Source organism: Colletes latitarsis, chromosome 2, assembly GCF_051014445.1.
Source record: "Colletes latitarsis isolate SP2378_abdomen chromosome 2, iyColLati1, whole genome shotgun sequence".
Classification (NCBI taxonomy): Eukaryota; Metazoa; Arthropoda; class Insecta; order Hymenoptera; family Colletidae; genus Colletes; species Colletes latitarsis.
In genome coordinates, this window is record NC_135135.1 from 25,539,651 (window position 1) to 25,557,245 (window position 17,595).

Genomic DNA, 17,595 nt, shown 5'->3' on the forward strand with positions numbered 1-17,595 from the left:
AGCTACAGGAAAAATTAACCGAGGACAAAGGATCCGGGGGAAAATAAAGCAGTCGTAATTAAACGGCTGTTCGAGATAGGGGGAGACGTTCGAGCGAAGAAGTCTCTCGGAAAGCGTCTTAAAGCCGAACTTCCTCTAAACCGGAGTTTACGTTTTACGCGAGTTTCTTCAGCTCGATATTCTTCGTGAATTTTTACGAAATAGTATGTTCCCAAGATTTGGAAATCTGAGATTAATGTAAACCGATAGTGGGGCAATAATGAAACACACGCGTAACGATACATGATATTTAGCGACGAACACATTTAGCATGAAATCGACGAACGTAGAAAGACCTATTTCGAAAGGGTTGCAAATGGCTGAAAATACTTGTGGAACCGATGTTGGAACATGTCGCGTGAATGGCGAATATGTGCAGAAGCGAACGCGGCCCGATGTCCAATAAATGAATCACGTTCCCTCGGATGCCAGCGACAATGCGACAGGTAAACAATGAATCCTAAATTAAATTAGAAACAACTCGGGGACGTCAACTTAGTAAGTGATAGGACGCTGAGCGACAATACACAATGGAACACATATCGCCTCATGTAACAAGGTGCTAAGTAGAATAACGAGGCTGCCGGTGGGCGACGGATTTTTTCTTCCCCGCCTCGCTGACCTTTCACCACGATTACGCTTGCGTTTACGCGTCGCGGTGAGAAACGCTCGCGGAATGAAAGATAGAAATAACCGGCGATCCCTCGCCGATAACCTCCACGACGATGAGAAACGACGAGTCGGCGCGAGAACTGGTCGAGTTTTGACCACCGAGTGCCTCGAAGGGTGGAAAATCTAGAAATTACCTGACCCTTTGTCAGGTAAGAATTCCTATGCACGGTGATACAAACTACCATTATAAATACCGAGTGCACGATTTACAAGCTCGTGCAATTACTTGCGAAGGATGATCGAAAATGGTCGTGGACAATTGTACTCGACGAACTCGCTCTCGCTGTTTGGCTAGCAACCAGTCTTTCTAGGATTAATACAAATAATACGAATAGAACATGGAGTGGCTGTGTGGAGAGGGGATCGCGCGTGTTGTCAATTAAACGCCTTTGTGCGACAAGTATTCGCGGTAGGTGGAGCAAAACGCTTCCTGGTTGTTGGAATTCCGGCTAATCGAACGATGGTGCGAATCTTTACCGACTTTTCGCGTGCGTAGAATCGACGGAATTCATCTTAAGAATCACAATAGGACGATTAATAGTAGCTTAAAGATTTAGAAACCTCGGTCTCTGTCGCAACGTTTATTAATGTTCGAGAAGACAAACAAACGCGAGAGTGAAATATTTTTAAGTGTGAGTCGAGGAGCGTGGCGAAAGAGACGCGTTGTGTTTTCATCGAGTCATCGATTGGAGCCTTTTCGAGGACCGGGTCGAAAAGAAAATTAGAAAGCGAGGAAAGGGACCAGTCACGCCGCAAATGAGGGGTCATCGAGTGGGCAAACCGTGAAAATTCGGCATATTGTTTCGCGCCTCCGGCCTGCGGCGCCCCTCGCGAACGACTCACTGCCCGGAAGTCGAAAATATTGCCGAGTTTCCTCGAGCCGAGAAAAGGGGACCAGCTACGACCAGAGATAAGCAAGTGCTCGAGCATAATAAAGGTGTATCGATTCCACGGGCAGAACGCTTTTCATATGCAAACGTCGCGGGTGGCCATCCGTTAGGATTATTTCTTTAGATTTTTACGATCCTCTATGGGAAACAGTTCACCCTTCGGGGGAGGACGAGGGAGGGACGCATCCATCATGATTCACGGAATTAAACTTTTCGTGTAAATAACGTAACGAAAGGAAACCTACGTTTATACTTTTGTTTAAACATTTCCGATATTTTGACACTCGTTTAAAGTATAATTTTTTATTCGCGAGCATCATATTGATCTACATTGACCGATAAATCACGATATTAGAATACAATCGAAGCTCTTAAGTTAGAGAATATACGTTTCAGTTTTGAGGGAGCGATTTTCTCCTTTAAACAGTTTCACTTTGCAGGAGCCCGATACTTTATAATTCGTCGTGCTGCGAACCATGACCGAGAGCTAAATTTGTCAGGCTATCATGGGACCAAACGAACAATATGGCTGCGTACGAATCTCTGTCCTACGTCGCTCGCGATAGTGACCGAACGATTTTCCTCAGAAATTGCCCGACAAATTGGCCCACGCGACGTTTACGGGCAAATCGTTCGGAATGCCATTGTTTAACGACGAGCCAAGCCTTGGTCAACCTACGGATACCTCTTTTCAACCCCTTCACGGAAGATTTCACACGGAACCTAGCTACCCTCGTCGTGGGGACACTCTCTACAAAATAATTTTCCAAATCCCGACTCTGTACGCATTTTTCGCGGTGGACATTTTCATTCTATCCATTTTATCACATTTATTTCGTACGTTCCTTCTAAAAAAATTCCTTTTTACACGTTTGAAAATGACAGACTTTTAGATAAAGAATCACTTCCAAAATCGAATATACTTCTATGCATTTCTGGAATAGAATCTTCCAAAAACGAAAATTCGTACGAGAAAATATCCATTCCGATTCGAGTGGAGCAACAATCGTTGGAAAACACCGATATTTTCCGCGATGTATTTATTAAAATTATAGTTGCGCGCGGACGCGGAGGAAATCTTTTCGCTTTTCAGCCGGGCACATCTGCCGTCTATGACGTCACGACCCACACATGCACATACATAATACATACACACAAAGGCCTTTAATCCAGAATGGCGTGTGACAATATTAAAATATCGATTAGCCAACGTATGCGGCGTATGCACTTTGTCCTACGTACAAGGGTTGCACTTAAAAGGGACAACGTGCACGGGATCATATCCAGGTAGCTAGATTGTGGGCGATTTTAATCAGGGCCGTCAGGCGGATTATACGTATTCCAGAAATGACCGATCGAAATTCGTTTCGGAATTCCGCCGCGCCGTGAAATTCACTCGACAGGCTCACTTGTGGTTTTGTTCGCTCTTGGATGTTCCCTTACGAGCGTTGCACAGCCAATTTTTACGAAACTTTACGCAAACGTTCGTCAAACCGAAAGAAATAAAAGATATAAAGTTGATACGAAAGTTTAGAGGTGCATTAATTCGTGAAAAATTATATTTGAACTTAAATCCCCCTTCCTCCTTGGGTTACGAAGAAATTTTAATTTTATAATATTATATGCAAGCTCTAAAATTAGTCTGGCATTGTATCTTTCTATTTGTACCTAAAAAACTATCGAACTTCCCAATGTTGTACTATAGTCAAATTTTAAGGAAGCATAATTCGAACGAGTCCATCAGTAAAATGAACGCGATCGAGTCGATAAATTAATCAAGAACGAATCGACTGTACAGAGAAAACTGTACGAGATCTCGATACGTTTAAACGATAACAACCGTGTATAGCTGCTGGAGAACGATAAGTATGATCTGTTTCATGTGTACGGGAGTTGTTTGTGGCTGGTTTCCAAGAGCGTTTTCTGTCGGTCGACGTGTTCTCGCGCGTGTCAGGCTGGCGTTCTCGTAGCCGCGTGGAATGGAGAGAACGGTTCGGTTCTACGAGCAAAAATATTTTTCCTGGTGCGTATTTTGACCTGAGGTTCTTAGAAATCAGCCAGCGACGGCTAACGGTTGGAATGACCCATGGTCAGGCTCGAGCATACGAGAACCCGGTTTATGGGGTTGCCGGCAATAAAACAATTTCTAAAGCGCGAGGGCCTTTGTGGCCTTCGGTTTCAAGAAAATCTAATACCGTGTTTATGTTTATTATTATATCTTTAGTTCCCATAAAGCATCGAAATACTGTTAAATCTCCCGGCTCAAAATAGAAACCGTACCCTACAGTCTCTGTTTCTCTGGACGGTTCTTTCTTTTCATTACTCGTCGATATTTTTCTCAAAGAAATAGTTTTTATTAAAATTTGAGGCGCACGGAGTGACAATATACAAGATGCTCGGCCAACCCTGGGAAAAATTTTAATGGGGGATTCTAGAGGCCAAAATAAGATGAAAATCAAGAATACCAATTTGTTGATTAAGGCTTCGTTAAACAGTTATTAACGTTTGAAGTTCCGACCGTACTGAATTTTTTTCTCGAAAATGCGTATGATTTCGGGGGTATGTGTAATGACCAAAAATGATTGTAATTGACCCCTGCAACCAAAAATAATTTTTCCAAGACGATTCGAAAGTTTTTTTTTTCACCCAAAACTTTCAACACTTACTCGAATTTTTTTCTCGAAAGTGGGTAGGATTTCGGAAGTATGTGTATTCACCAAAAATTATTGTAATTGACCCCCGCAACCGAAAATAATTTTTCCAGAACGATTTGAAATTTTTGAATTTAATTGGTAATAACTTTTTAACAAAGCCACCATCAACAAATTGGTATTCTTGATTTTCGTCTTATTTTGGCCTCTAGAATTCTCTATTAAAATTTTTCCCATGGGTGGCCGAACACCCTGTGTATCTTAATGATTAGTCTTGATTAAATTTTAATTCGATGGGTGGTTTCTTGCTATTACAAACGTAATTCTCAAGAAACATTTTAAGGCCATAGATTTGGCAGAGTCTGTACGTTCGAGAACAATTCACCGAAAGTCCCTCGAGCCTCTGGGTTCTATCAAACAAAACGGATGCACATCCGAGTGCTCTCACGACACACATATATATATATATCTTGTGGTCACTATAAAATGGCAACACGATTGGTCAGAGTATTTTCTAAGAGCCTTCGGCCGGCTTGTTCCTCTGTCCAACCGCAGACATCAAGAACGGACCGCGTCGACCATTAACTCTCTCGTCTCGTAAATAAACGAAGAGAGAAAAGCAAAGAATCCCAGAACGATGTCCGGTTCGAAATAAAGTTTCCAGCGAGGCGTGTACGCGTGCCGAAAAGTGTTTCTTCTCCGCGGCGATCTTCTTGAAATTCTTGCGCGTCGCGACTTCGTCTTGCGGAGTCGTTGTCAGCGCGCGGAATAAGAAAGAAAGAAAATGGCGCGTATAAGCACGTCAGCGTTTTCGAACGCGGTATATTAAAGCTTCTCTTCTTCCTTGACTTCCGGGGGACGTGGCCCCCGTTGTCTTCGTCGCGCTTCTCTCGCGAAAGACAAATGAAGTTTCCGGAAATTTCTTGGCATCGTGTAACGTCAATAAAGTACCTCGTGAAAAATGGAAACGTGCCTCGTCACGCGTATTGGCAAATTCTTCGTTATAATAAATTGCAACGGCGTAGACTTCTTCTTTGGTTGAATTTCTTCGAATCGAAAGACCTCGTTTCACCGTTTGGTCGGATCTTGGATCGTTACGGACGTAACAGGATTATTTTATTGCAATTACAATGCATTTAGATTCACATCGATTAACCAGATGATGGGGGAACGCAATATACATATACTCCGGCGCGAGGATCCAAGATGGCCAGGAAGAAGAGAACCGTCAAAGAAGAATAAGCATCGTTTAAATTGTGCAATAAATTCGCATTACGTCGTCCGTTTGATTCCACCCCCCAAGTCAAGAAAGAGAGCAAGGTTCGAGGGAAATATTGCCAGCGTAGCCAAGAAAGGAATATTTGTCATATTACTCCTGGCCCCGAACGCGACGACACTTTTATTCCGCGGTGCTCGTTTGAAAATCCGCGAGAGCAGAAAAGAAAAGGTAGATCGGAAGAGTGTAACCGGTTATCCAGAAATCGCAAAGGAGAAACCGCGCGCGTATCAGTTTTATGTCGTCCTCGTCGACTTCCTTCCGCGGGCGCAAGAAGCGAGGGAGAGAAGGGGACGAGGGGGGGAAAGGGGCTGGTGCAGGACCTCGAAACCCTGAAATACAACCAATTCGCAAGCAATTCTCGACGCGCCTCGGGCGGTCCGCGCAGAGGAGGACCGAGGAGAAAGAAGGAGAGCAGTTTACGAGAGGGTCGTGGAACCGGCGTGAAAAAAATCGCCCGGAGAGAAGAAGCCTCGCCCGCGAACGAGAATTAATATTCCAGACAAACGTGACAGATAGATCAAATCTGCATCTCACCGGGAGCGCTCGGTGTCAATTTCGACGGATTATCGCTTCTTGTCTTGCTTCCTTCCCACCTCCACCCAAAACCTTCAGCTTTCTTTATCCCTCTCGACGCGCAAACTCTCGCCTTCCTGGTCCCTTCGAACTTACGATTCTTCACACTCCGAACGGATACTGCGTCGTTCTTGACAATTACAAGCACAAAATTTCAATAAAAAACCCACAGATTAAATTGTTAGCGCAACTTTCTCGAAAGCCTCGAATTAGAATTCCTCCAAGAGATTTTTGTTTTTTACTTTCCCGAGGAAATCGTCCTCCCAGAGTTCTGTAGATAGAAGAATTCTCGCAATTTGAGCCGGTAAACTTTCGCTACGTGGAAAGTTCGAGTCAGCCTTGGGGCCCTTGGTCACGCGGAAGTCTACGCGACCCCTGTAAATTTGCAATATTATAGATTCTCGATGATCCCGAGTCGAGGAAAGTTTCTAGAGAAATGTTTATCAAACTCCCCCGGTTACTCTGTCGTTGCATTATCTTCCTAGTCTATTTTACAAATTATTTTTGGAGCGTAGGGTCGCCTAATTCCGATCGTTGTTCCTCTCGAGCGGAGATAAACTGTAGTTTCGATCGCCGGCGAATGGAAAGCCACTAAAAAGCCGGATAAAGGGGGGGTTCTGGGTTGGGTCCAGCGTGCGTGGCACCACGTTCTACCTGGACACATGCGACGAGACCGGACTAGATACAGGATCGCACACTGCCGCGTCGAATTCACACGCACGGTCGGCTCGTGCGCACCACGTGGCCAGACAATAGGACGATTCTAATTGGGCCTTTGGACGTGGCCGGTCGATAACGAAAAAACACGACAAAAAAGGCGACGAAAGGGGGCTTATCCGTAGAACAACCCTGACGCGTACGAGAGCACGATCATCTCTCTGTTCGTCTAGCAGAACTCGGGATGGGGTTAACGCGAGTAGGTACCAGGAGGGGGACAACGAAACGAGTTTCACGGACCGTGATGAAATTTTAAAGAGACACCGGGCGAGCGCGGGATCAACAAGCTGTTACGTAATTATGATCGTTTGCATTAATCACTCGTTCCTGTGAAGCGAGAGGCTCTGCGGTTTCGTTGCAACGCGAACTAACCCTTCGGGCGCGAACACCAACCGACCCCAGCGTGCTGCGTCTACTTGCAAACTAACGCGAGACGGAATAAGGTGTGCAGTAATGACCTTCGACTCGTTACTCGATCGGGGTTTACCCCGCAAGAACGACTCGAAATACAGGTAGGCGAAATTCCATCGACGATGCTGGAAACGAGCGACATATGAACCTTCCATCTTTGGGCGCGTTTAGGGTAGTTATTGGATCCAGTTTCTGGTATTATTATTTATTTGAAGAAACTACCCTTTGGCACGAATGGAATATTAGTCGATGTTTGACAAAATATTTAGTAGATATATTAACAGGTGTTTATAATATTCGCAAACTCTTATTGCACCATCTTGAATTTTTTTACGGGCACTTGCATCGTTCAGAAATTGTACATTTTAATTTTTTTAACATATTGCCCTCATGTTGTTTACCTGATTAAAATTACCTTCCCGTTTATCGATTAAATAAAATAAAATATTAGGTAGATCTGTGTTTACATTAATGGTGTACAATCGCGACACCTAGCCTGTTTACTTGTTTGTTCTATTATCAAATGTAAGTGTTATTATTTCCATCATATCTTGAAACCTGTCCCTAGTAATTTGTCAGAAAAATAGGGCAAAGTTTCCAAGCGTCGTGTCCTTATGTTATAAATTCTGTCGTTAAATTTCCGATCCTCGAATCGTGGGAGGTTCTTTGCCCTTGTCTCGAGCGCGTCTCGCGCTGAAAGAAATCCGCGTCCGCGGAGGAATTTTCAAAGCGTAGAGCGTCTGATAAAATTATTATCCGTGGCGAACGGAGTCTTCCCTGTAATCGTCGCTTTCGAACGAGAGACAATTAAGACTCGAGGAGCTTTAAGTACCGGAGGGGGGTCGTTCCACCGAACGTAATAATATTTACAAAAGTGAGAAGACGCTAATTGTAAGAAGGGAAACAGAGGAGTCGGGCACCAGTGGCTCTCATCGCGACGCGTCTTGGCGATTCGCTGGCCTCTCTCCGTTTCCGTTTCTCTCTCCGTCGCTCTCTGTGCGATGCAAAACAGGCCGCCGCGTCAATTTGCACAGGTAAGCACTGGAGTTAAGAATCTCAAAGGCTGTGCTTTCAATTCATCAAGGGCGTCGGGCTGCATGAATTTTGTTTGAGCCGCGGCGGCGCTTCTTTGAAGTTAATCGGAGTAAACCGACGCGATCGCGGCGTCGATTCGTCGAGACGAGTGGGTGCGAAATTAAAGTCGTCACCCTTTTGTAACCGCGAGTCGCGATTGTGCGGAACTTGGAGGACCCGACATCACGAGACGCGAGGTCGAGGGTGTCAGGTCGTCGCCGGAAATTTGCAAACCGAGAGTCGAGGGAAAGTCCGAATTTTCGAATCGCGAACGGTGGGGGTGGAATTTTCATCCCACCCCTTACGCGTAAATAAAAGAAATTAATCGGTATTCTCGGTTGGCGCTTTCTATGCGTGTTCGTTAAATATTTCTGCCGGGTCGGAAGCTCGAGCACACAGGAAATTAATATCGCAAAAGTTCGCTGGAAGTTGGTACGCGAAAATAGGTGCAACGTACCGAGACGATCGTGTACGAGACTCGTGACAAGACTTCGCACGTTTACACGGTAACAATTCATGTAATTACTCCGTAAGAATGCTCGAGGCATTCATTAATGTGCGTCGTAAGAGATTTTCTGTTCGAAAGTTCGCGGTGTTCCGTAGAAAAGGCTTCTAATTTCACCTCCTTTCGACCGTTCTTATTTATTTGTTCAACAACTGACCCCATAATAACGCGAAGCAAAAATAATTTTAAGCGGTGGACATGGTACGAGCACGGACGTTTGCGCGTTAAGCTGCTGAAAATATGACAATGTGGTCACCGATAAAAAGGGGTCACGTAGAGGGGGGTGTGTGGGGGAGACTATGGGGGCAGGTTCACCCCAATTCCCGAGCGAGCTCTTTAAATTCAAAAATCGAATCCACCGCCGCATTGTTCGTGCCCGTTGAACCACGATCGACATCAGATGGCAGCCTGTAACTGTACTTTAAAACTCCCTTTTTTCTCTTTCTTCCTCCCCCCGACCGTCGAGCCCAAAAGCAGAATTTTCAGCGCAGATGGATCTCGTTTTCCGGGGCGTTCGGGTCGATGTTTCGATTTTTAGTAGTTCCAGCGATTCCTGAGAATCAACGCTGGCTAATTTAATTTCAATTAAAAGATTATCAACCATTCTCAAGCTTCCGGGACTCGAAACTATAGTCCAAACCGTACACTCGAGGGACAAAAAACGATAAGTTGACACGCAGGTTTTCGACGAGCAGGCGGAAACGGAATTTTCTTCCGCGATTCGCTTCGTCCCCGGTCGTAAAATCTCTCCAAGATCGTTTCCGATCTGCTCGAGCGTTGGTCCGAAAGCTTCATAGAATACGAAAGTCACGGTGAGCATTTGTTGCCGGAACATACGCGCAGTATTTATAGAGATCGCCTTGACTCGCGAGACCCGACGCAGAACTCGAAGCTGAATATGTCAAAACATCGCGAATGCGCTTTGCTAGCACGTGTCTCGGTTTTCGGCGTCGTTACTCGATATTTACGTTAAAAACGGGTAACTGGAACCTTCCGATTACTAGATAGAAAGTACGATTTTTCCACGCTGGTCATATTTTGTTGCGTAAACTTTCTGGGCAATTTTGAGTCCGATGCTCGTCAAAATCACAGTCCTGTATAATTCGTGAAACGCAAGAACTTATTACAACGGTGAATTTCACCAAGTTTCGTACGATTCGAGTGATTCCAATCCCAAATATCTAACGTGGTTAGTACAAGAAAGCAAACTATGAAGTCTTGATCTCGAATGAAATTAAATATTACAATTTCTTACTTCCATCCCTCGATCGCCCTCAATGTTCTCAATTCGTCGCGAAGGATGGATCAAAGGGTTAAATAGGAGATCTCGGGACTCACCGGAATTGACTGTGTTCGTGTCCGCGTCCACGGACTCCGTCTTGGGTTTCTTCGGAAGATCCTCTTTATCCTCGTCGGAGGGCTCCGTCCGTCTCTTGGGCGTCGAGCTGGCGCTAGCCTTCAGCTCGATCGGGCTTCCGGTGTCCGGGCCCGAGCCTTGAGGCGTCGGAGGGCTTTCCAGCCTGCCACCCGCCCTTTTGTTGATGGGCGCGGATATGCTGGGCACGGAGTTGAGCTTCGAGTCCTGATCGACGGCCTTCAGAGCTAGGGCGTCCTCGGGATCGGAGTCCTCCGGAGCGGCCGTCGCCGATGGACTGTGGCAGCCCTGGAGCGTGCTCCGACAGTGGTTAACCTTGTGCTCGATGAACCGTACGATCTCGCCAAGGGGGTAGGACGCCCTGCAGCCCCCGCATTGGACGGTGTCTGGGGATGTGGTACCTTGCGAGGTTTCCGCTGCAAACGAAACAGTCACTTTAGGGCTCGTTTCTTCTATTTTCTAACTAATCACTAAGCGCTAGAGTCAAGTCAGATATACTAGGTCGTCCCAGAAACTATTGCATCTTCCTTGGATAATCTTTCCTCTTAGTTCAAACTGTCCTCCTAAACGATGGCAACGATCAAGCTGGTTCGTTCTACCTTATTAAAATTGAGCGTGTAATATTTTCTGGCACATCCTAATATTTGTAACGGGGCAAACGATTTTGGGAAATTGATTCGATCCGCAATACGGAGGGGAACGTATCGGACACCGTGGGTCACTTTTCCTGAGTCCTTTCCGTCGCGCAGCACGCTTTCGCTCGCATTTTCACAAGTGGGCCCGCTTCTACTCGTTTTACAAAAGAAACACACGCACGGTCCCGTGAAACTAAACAGATCCCCTCGAGTGTTTGAGGATACGAGCACTCGAGGCCCCTCTTCTTCGACCTGTGTCCTGGCCCACCCAAGAAATTTCGCTCCAACGCAATCTTTGCTGTCAACTGCTTACCTCGAGCCTAACAAAATATTCTTACGGTTTCTATTCGTCCTTGCACTATAATCTTATAGAGCACGCAAATTCTACTTCGATAACGCCAAACACCAATCTTACAACACCTTTAATTTCGTACGTAACATAGTTCAACAAACGAGAAGCTCTAGTCCTGCGACTCTTTCAGGTCGAATATTAAGCAAAGCCGTCGCGATCGTAGACAAAGCAAAAGCTTACAAACGCCCAGACGCTCCGTAAAGAACCGACTTGCGATTCTATTTCTAAATCGTTTCCGCCGCGGCGATAGCGGTCGCGGATTCGTAATTAAATCGCGGTCCGCGCATAAATCCGTACCCACGTAGCCGGATTTCGTGCGTTTCGCGCGTGGAAGCGAACGGAAAGGGAAATTTAGTTAGCCCCGAGGAAGACGGGGGTAGCCGGCTGATATAGAGATCTAATTTCCTTCTACGCAGCTCTTATAATTCACCGACGTTCGAGGGTCTAAGGTCCCGGGGTCAGCCGCAGACGTAACAATTCACTTTTAAGTGTCCTCGAGGAGACCTCCTGGCGGGGATTCTCGCGGCTGTTGGTTGCCCTCCGCTCACAGTTCGGGGCCGCCATTAACATAGAGATTGGCAGGAGTTTCATACATCGATCTTTTCCCTCGGCGAGTCAAGTATCCATATCCATTCGGATAGGAACGCCAGCCCCGCGTAAAAACAAGAGAACCGTCTGCCCCGTAGTTCTGCCTATTGTTCGCTGCCCGACTCCTCGCGTTCCTCCTCGTCTTTTACGCTCGCCCTTCCCTCCGCTTTCATTGCAAGACGTTCCCGGCGAACGTGACTTCGTCCTTTTATTCCCTCCAACATCTCCTATCATCTGTCCGGCCCGTTTCTCCTTTTTCGACTCGATCCTTCCACCCCGTGCCTCTACGTGCACCTATACACGCGTCCCTCTTCATCCCTTTCTGCGTTTTACGTCGATGCGCGCACACCGTTCGATTCTTTCGGGGCGGAGCTTTGATTGACCACTGGACAGCGCGCAAACGCGGCCTCCCTTGACCGTCATGCCACCCTCTATACCCAGGAATGCAATTTTTACCGTTGGAATCCATTAACAGGTTTCTCAACCCCTTCACGTACGATTTAATTCCAAATAATCTTTCGAACGTATACTATTTAAAGTTTACCTTTATTCGTACTAGAAATGGTCGCGAGAAAGAATACAAAAATTGTTGATTTTAATATATAAGACTCGATGACGAGGGGGGTAGTTTCATGATTGCGACAGTTGACATCAAATTTGTTCACCACGAATTTTTTTCTCGATAGTGAGTAGGATTTCGAGGGTATGTCTATTGACCAAAAATGATTGTAATTGACCCCTGCAGCCAAAAATAATTTTTTTAGAACGATTTGAAATTTTTTAATTTCGCCATAAATTTAGGCACCTACTCGAATTTTTTTCTCGATAGTGAGTAGGATTTCGAGGGTATGTCTATTGACCAAAAATGATTGTAATTGACCCTTACAACCGAACATAATTTTTCCAGAATGATTTGAAACTTTTCAATTTGGCCGAAAAATTCCAGCACCTATCCCCTGTCGAGTTTTTTTAAAAATTCGTTTTTCATTTTGAATAAATTTGTTTGGCGCTGTGTGGAAATGTTGTCTAATACTTTTTTATAGGTATCCATGGGCTCTACTTCAGAAAAAATTTTCATTGAAATATATTCAGTATTGTAGGAGTTATGGTCGTTTGAAAATTGAACCACTTTTATGGGGGTTTTCTCATTTTACGGGATTAAGGAACAACTTTTCGAATATTTTTAGAATTTCTACATATTCTTCGTCAAAATACGCGTTCTTTGCCGTTTGAAACTTTAAAATCCTCCAATCCGTTCAGAAGTTATGATGATTTAAACATTCGCATAAATTTTCCGGGCAACATTTCTGGCCAAACATTACAGTTTCGTTTAGGAATTTTTTTCTCGAAAGTGCGTAGGATTTCGGAGATATGTCCACTCATCAAAAATGATTATAATTGACCCACGCAGCCAAAACTATTTTTTCCAGAACGATTGGAAATTTTTTTTTTCACCGAAAAATTTTCCGATCGGTATGGAACTTTAAACGTTAATAACTTTTTAACGAAACCTCAATCAACAAATTGGTATTCTTGATTTTCGTCTTATTTTGGCCTCCAGAATCTCTCATTCAATTTTTTCACGATTCTCACGATTACGAAACTTCACACCAGGAACTTGTGACGTGTCAGGGTTAAGAATCTAACATTTTATTGTTCCATAAATAAAATTCGCCCAACTTTCCCAAACAGTCAAGGTTAACGTGGAATTTTCGAAAAATCAAACATCCATTTTACGTACCCTCGGAAAAATTTATTCTCACTCGTAGGAGCTATCAATTTTGATGTGTTTACAAAATGCTGCAACAAATTTAAAATCGAGTAGCATCCGACTGTTTAAAAGCAAAATATCCGATAGTCTAAACCTTTTTCAAGCCAATATATTCCTCAGAGTCCCGTGAAATAAATTTCCCGCGCGAATAGCGTAAAAACGAATTTCGAAAGCGAGTTTCGATCCGAAGAGACGGCTCTTCGCGCCGCAATCAAGATAAGCATTCATTCCCGAAGCAACGTCGTCACCGGTTGTGAGTTTTCTTCGCGAGCGTTTCGAATTCCCCCGTCGCCGGAAGGACACCGTACCTGGGGCGAACAGGAAGCGAGATAAGTTGGGCCGTGCGCGTGGATCGTACGAGACAATCGTGCCCCCGAGATGGCACGGTAGATTTTGATCGTTCGATGATCGACAACGAAAGAAAAATCGCGAAGAAAGCGCGGATGGAAATTTGAAAGCCGAGAACGCGGTGGCGACCTTCTCTAACCCAAGGGGGGGGAGGAAAGTTGGAAAGGACGAGGAAGAGGGCAAAAAGTAAGATCGAACGGAAAAGGAACGGAGACCGGAGGGCCCCGGGTCCTCTGAATGGACTTCGGGGTCCGTTATTCGCCTACGATTCAAAAGCGCTCGGTTAGAAACAAGAGACGCGCGACCGGTCGTTAACGACAATGGGCTTTTGTTTTTTCGGGGGCAGATGTTGGACCGTGGCTCCGGGAGCTGCGACGACGGGTACGGGAGACCCGCTACCCCTGGCGTTCGCCTCGACAGGGCCCCGCGCCGAAGGTGAGCGAAGGAGGAACACCCGACCGACACGTGTCTAACCTCGTCGCTTCGTGAATCTCCCTATCCTGCGCACGCGCTCACGCGACCTCCCGATGGAACTTTGTCTTCCTTGGAACCTGTCCGCGAACCGCTCCGAGGGAGACACGCGCTACGATCGTTCATTCCTTCAACGGTACAACGGTCCCAACCCCATCACGACCCCGAATCGTCTGCAATTATTTGAAAAATCAATTTCACTCTCCGAATCGCGATATCTGTTATGCCTCGTAGCATCTGGGACTACATTCTACACGTGAAAACAGTAAAAAAGTTCGCATAAACATACGTCCTATTCGGCCTTGTTTCCAAGCTATGTTGCTATAATTATTTCGAAAGATATTAATGAACTATGCTTATCTCATTGTTTATAAATAGAGCTCGGTATCTGCCTCAATTCGAACAATTCTTGGACGAATAGATAAGACAGTCGATGATAAAACGCCTCCACCGCGAGAATTGAAACTTGTTCGTTTAATTAGCTTCCCAGCTGGCACGATCCATTTATGTTTATTGCAAAATTAGGGACGTCGTCGCGGCCGTTGAGCGTTCATTGGCTCGATAAGGTACGTGCCTGTGAGCTGTACGCGTTCGTTTGATGTTCCTGCAGCAGGCTGTCGCGTGCTACGGTTTGATCCTGGGATGGGGAATCTGCACCCTTTTGAGGCCTTTTCGTACACTTTGTCGATTATCTTCAGTTACAAATTCATATACACTCTCGAACGATTGATTTCTATAGTACTCGTGTCTCAAACAATTTTACGGATTCTCCGTGCAAGTATATTTATTACAGTCTCGCTCGAGTATTTGTCAACCCCCATTTTTCCCATTCGATCTCCTACATATCGATTCGTCAGGATCGAATTTTATCTACTCGAATCGCTGAGCTTACGCGGAGCAATTAGAACTTTGTAAACATCGTACGCGGAAGGTTGGTTATATCGGTTCCTGAGAGGAGGTCCTTAATTTCCTTGTTTTTGATTCGATTCTTCCACGATTGCTCGTCTGGCATAAACACAGAGAAACCCTAGTAGGCGAGTGGCCACGAGTGGGAGCATCGTCTGCGGAGGATAGACCGCGAATAGCCGAGAAAAGATAACATAAAAATACAATATTGCCCCGCGAATGTAAGTTGGATTGCTTACAAATTGGCCCATACATCTGTAATGCCTCGATCACTGTACCGCGTGGCTCCCTTATTGCGAGAGACTTCGTAATTTCCATCTACGAGTGGGGCAGATACGTATGGGAATCGCTGTAGGAAACGTCCTGAGCTTATTAGTCTTTCACATTAATTTTCTTTCCTATCCTCTCCAAGTAAGAGGAAACGTCCGGGCCAGAGAATCGGCGGTAGGCATCGATTACTCACGATCCTTCCGATATTACGTCGTTAATCACTTCATTTTAATAATAATTCTCGCCCTCGACGATCTACGTCTCCTCGTCTCCTGAGAAAGACAAACCGAAGAATTGTTTCGCGTTGACTCTGTTCTTAACGCGATAAAATATTTTATGTCTAATATAAATTTTTAAACGTTGTGTTTCAGATCCAGCAGCCCCGAAACGATCATTGGACGCATTCGAAGGGCTCGAAGCGAGCGACGATCGATACTCGCGAGCGTTTCGCGCAGCGTACGTTCGAGACAAACAGTTTTCTATTGTCCCGCGACACCGGCTTGTCAGGAATTAGAAAATATGAATGCCGCGGCAATTTCAGGAGGCACGAAACTATTTCCCAGCGTCGTCGAACGGTTCGAAACAAGAGCGTCGGATGACTTTTGTCGCACACAGCTGCGCGACGGCGATACAAACGCTACCAACACGTAGAAACCTCGAAGATACCCCGAGGCGGTTTCCTTGTTAGGACATCCGTCCTGTCAAAACGTCCAGAGGACACATCGAAGCAATTGAATTACGATCATCCCCAGGGCGAGCTCCGACCGTAACCAATAATTCCATTATCCATTAGTATTGGGTCGCGCCAATTTCCTTCTCCGTGGCATCGTACGCGCCGCGTACGTGGCAGTCGATCCACGGCGAAATATAGAAACGGATCAAGAAACGGATAGACTCCTGGCACACGTCGCAGGAGAATATCGAACCGCACGGAACGGACGGATCCGCGATATCGTCGATAATAGAGTCGCCTAGATGAAATCAACGTCGTTTCGGGGACTCGCAGAAACCCGAAATGCGTCTGCCCTCCGACGCGAAATCTCTCCTTTCTGCACAACCCTACGATCCTGGACTATTCGGACCGGCTCTGCTATTTTATCCCATCCATTTCGACGAAAAAGTAAGTACTTTGGAGATTGCTTCACTATTTAACACGGTTTTATTTTTCGACGATTGTGTACATTCGAGATTTTAACCCTTAAGTGGACTCTCAATCTCAACTGAATTATTTTACTCAACATTGATGTTTACCAAATTGGTACATGGAAATCAACTTTAAAGCATTTAAAAAATAGTGAACTAACGGAGGGCTACATAAATTTTCAAATAATTACATTTACATATATTAGTTTAAACTTGCAGAGGGCCCAATGATCCACTTGAGGGTTAAATATCAGTAAGAATTACCGTAACACGGAACTCAACACCTTCGTTCGACTAATTCTCCTAAACCCTAAAACTGTTTTACTGTTCGGAGGAAACTCAGGCAATTTCACGGTACTGATCCTTTCACCCTTTGCTTGAAAATTTAATACGAATACGTGTGGAATTCTTCGATGCCACGTCATGCTTAACCACCGTGCATACAATATCGACGCAAGAATATAAATTCCACGATTCCAGAAAAAACTAATAAACGCACTGAAACCGACGCTGCTCGCGAACAATGTTTACCAGATCGTAGAATTATCAGGGTTTCCTCCGCACGCGTCGTACTGCGAATATTCCTGCACAAATTCTATCGTTTGTGCGTCAGAAAACCGTCGAAATTATGACACATCGATGTGTTTCAATTTAGTTACCCCCTCCCCGTTTGGCTGATTTACCTTTGAGCGCCATTACGCGTCCCCGCGTGGTAAGCGTAGCCAGTTCCATCGAGCACAGTCGCGTCTCCGATCGCGAACCAGCGATATTCAAACGCGAGCACACGCGTACACGGTACAGAGATCGACGAACGAGAGCATCGCCGTTCGAGGATTTAGTTAATCGTCGCGAGACGCGTACAAGTTCGATCGACAGGGCGGAGATCTGGTTTCTTCCATGCTCGGATGCTGACTGGAGAGCATCG

General features: G+C 45.5%; 1 protein-coding gene across 1 annotated transcript in view; it reads right to left on the reverse strand.

Moving 5' to 3' along the window:
- Cph (BCL11 transcription factor chronophage) overlaps window positions 1-17,595 on the reverse strand; it is a 38,831-nt gene that overhangs the window by 5,002 nt on the left and 16,234 nt on the right. The window contains exon 2 of the mRNA XM_076783921.1: window positions 10,150-10,602. Within this exon, the coding sequence (XP_076640036.1) occupies window positions 10,150-10,602 (453 nt within the window). The remainder of the gene's footprint in view (window positions 1-10,149; window positions 10,603-17,595) is intronic.